At 31.9% G+C, this 1,335-nt stretch overlaps 1 protein-coding gene across 4 annotated transcripts in view; it reads right to left on the bottom strand.

Annotated features, from left to right (window-relative positions):
* Positions 1 to 1,335, bottom strand: part of LOC108748894 — a 144,404-nt gene that overhangs the window by 30,219 nt on the left and 112,850 nt on the right. For all 4 annotated transcript variants that reach the window (XM_018487304.1, XM_018487306.1, XM_018487305.1 and 1 more), the window contains one exon: positions 392 to 553. In XM_018487304.1, the coding sequence (XP_018342806.1) occupies positions 392 to 553 (162 nt within the window). The remainder of the gene's footprint in view (positions 1 to 391; positions 554 to 1,335) is intronic.

Raw genomic sequence — 1,335 nt, 5'->3', positions numbered from 1 at the left:
GACTCAAAGAGATCATCTATGTCTTTTTGACACGACGTAATTATATTTCCTCGTAGAGGACCGAGAGAGCAAATACGTCAGTTAGTTGATCATCAGCGAGTAGAAAAAGCGGCAAAAGCGACAGTGAGAAAGAATTTCCGTTTACTGCTTACGAGATTAATAAGTTTTGCATTTATGCGCCATGCTTTACATGCATGCAGATTAAAGCGCGTTTGAAATGTATCTCTTAAAATGTACAATGCGCCGTTTTAGCTGCAATGTTTTTAATTAATGTCTGCATCAAATATAGTTATACAAAGAAATCTTCACTTGTAGTGAAATGTTACAGCAAACATTACAATTTCAAGAAACTTAATCTTGTTGTGTAAATGATTAACTTAGTAATACTTACTATTTGCGCAATGCTGTTCCAGTCCGCATTGAGCGCATCTATCGGGCGAAGCTGCGCCGCAGCTGCAGCCACCCGATGGTACGCAACACGCGCAATCGTTGCTGGATGCATTGAAGGTACAGGCGCAGCCGGTGGTGCTTTGGGTCCAGAGATCAACTTGACCTGGAAAAAAAAATGTACGCCAGTATGAAGCAAACCGTTTATGAGAACATTTCGGTTTCATATCGCACATTTTATGTAATATACGAGCGCAACACGCCGGTTAATAAAATCATATTTAAATACATAAAAGATAGTATTAGATTATATGAAAAAGATAAATTTTGCTGAAGTATCTAAAAATTTAATTGAATAAAAATCTGAAAATAATTGTGTTGGACTATCAAAATAATTACGTACTCTTTAAATTTCTTGGAGTGAAATCTCCAAAAGAAAAAAATGTTGGAAATATTTAAACAAGAGTAGCAAATTGTCACTCTTTTGGAGTGAAAGTAAAAAAATCTCACTTTTTTTTACAGTAAATCTCAATAAAAAAAGAAAATTGCACAAGAGTGCAAATATTTTCACTCTTTTTCATTAATGTGGTAATACATAGATTTACTCTTTTGGAGTAAAATTTTACTCCAGGAAATTTAGAGAGTAGGACGTTCACAAACTGAAACTATTTCATTGCTAGAATGTCAAAACTTTTTGCAGCACTGCTCATCACGTTTGATTTTTTTCCGATTATATCTAATTATACAATAATATAAATATATACCTAATTATTTTAATGGTCCAACAAACTTATTTTTAGAGATCTGTATGTTATATATATTTAAATTTTTAGATACTTTAATAAAATTGTTCTTTCTGTGTAATATTTCCATAAAAATGTCTTGATAACTAGAGAGAAGATAGAATGCTTAAAAAGAAAATCGTATATATATATACATATATATATA

This window comes from Trachymyrmex septentrionalis, unplaced genomic scaffold (genome assembly GCF_001594115.1).
Source record: "Trachymyrmex septentrionalis isolate Tsep2-gDNA-1 unplaced genomic scaffold, Tsep1.0 scaffold25, whole genome shotgun sequence".
In the NCBI taxonomy this organism is placed as follows: Eukaryota; Metazoa; Arthropoda; class Insecta; order Hymenoptera; family Formicidae; genus Trachymyrmex; species Trachymyrmex septentrionalis.
Note: the sequence above shows the minus strand (reverse complement) of the source record. Positions and strands in the feature narration are given on the sequence as shown.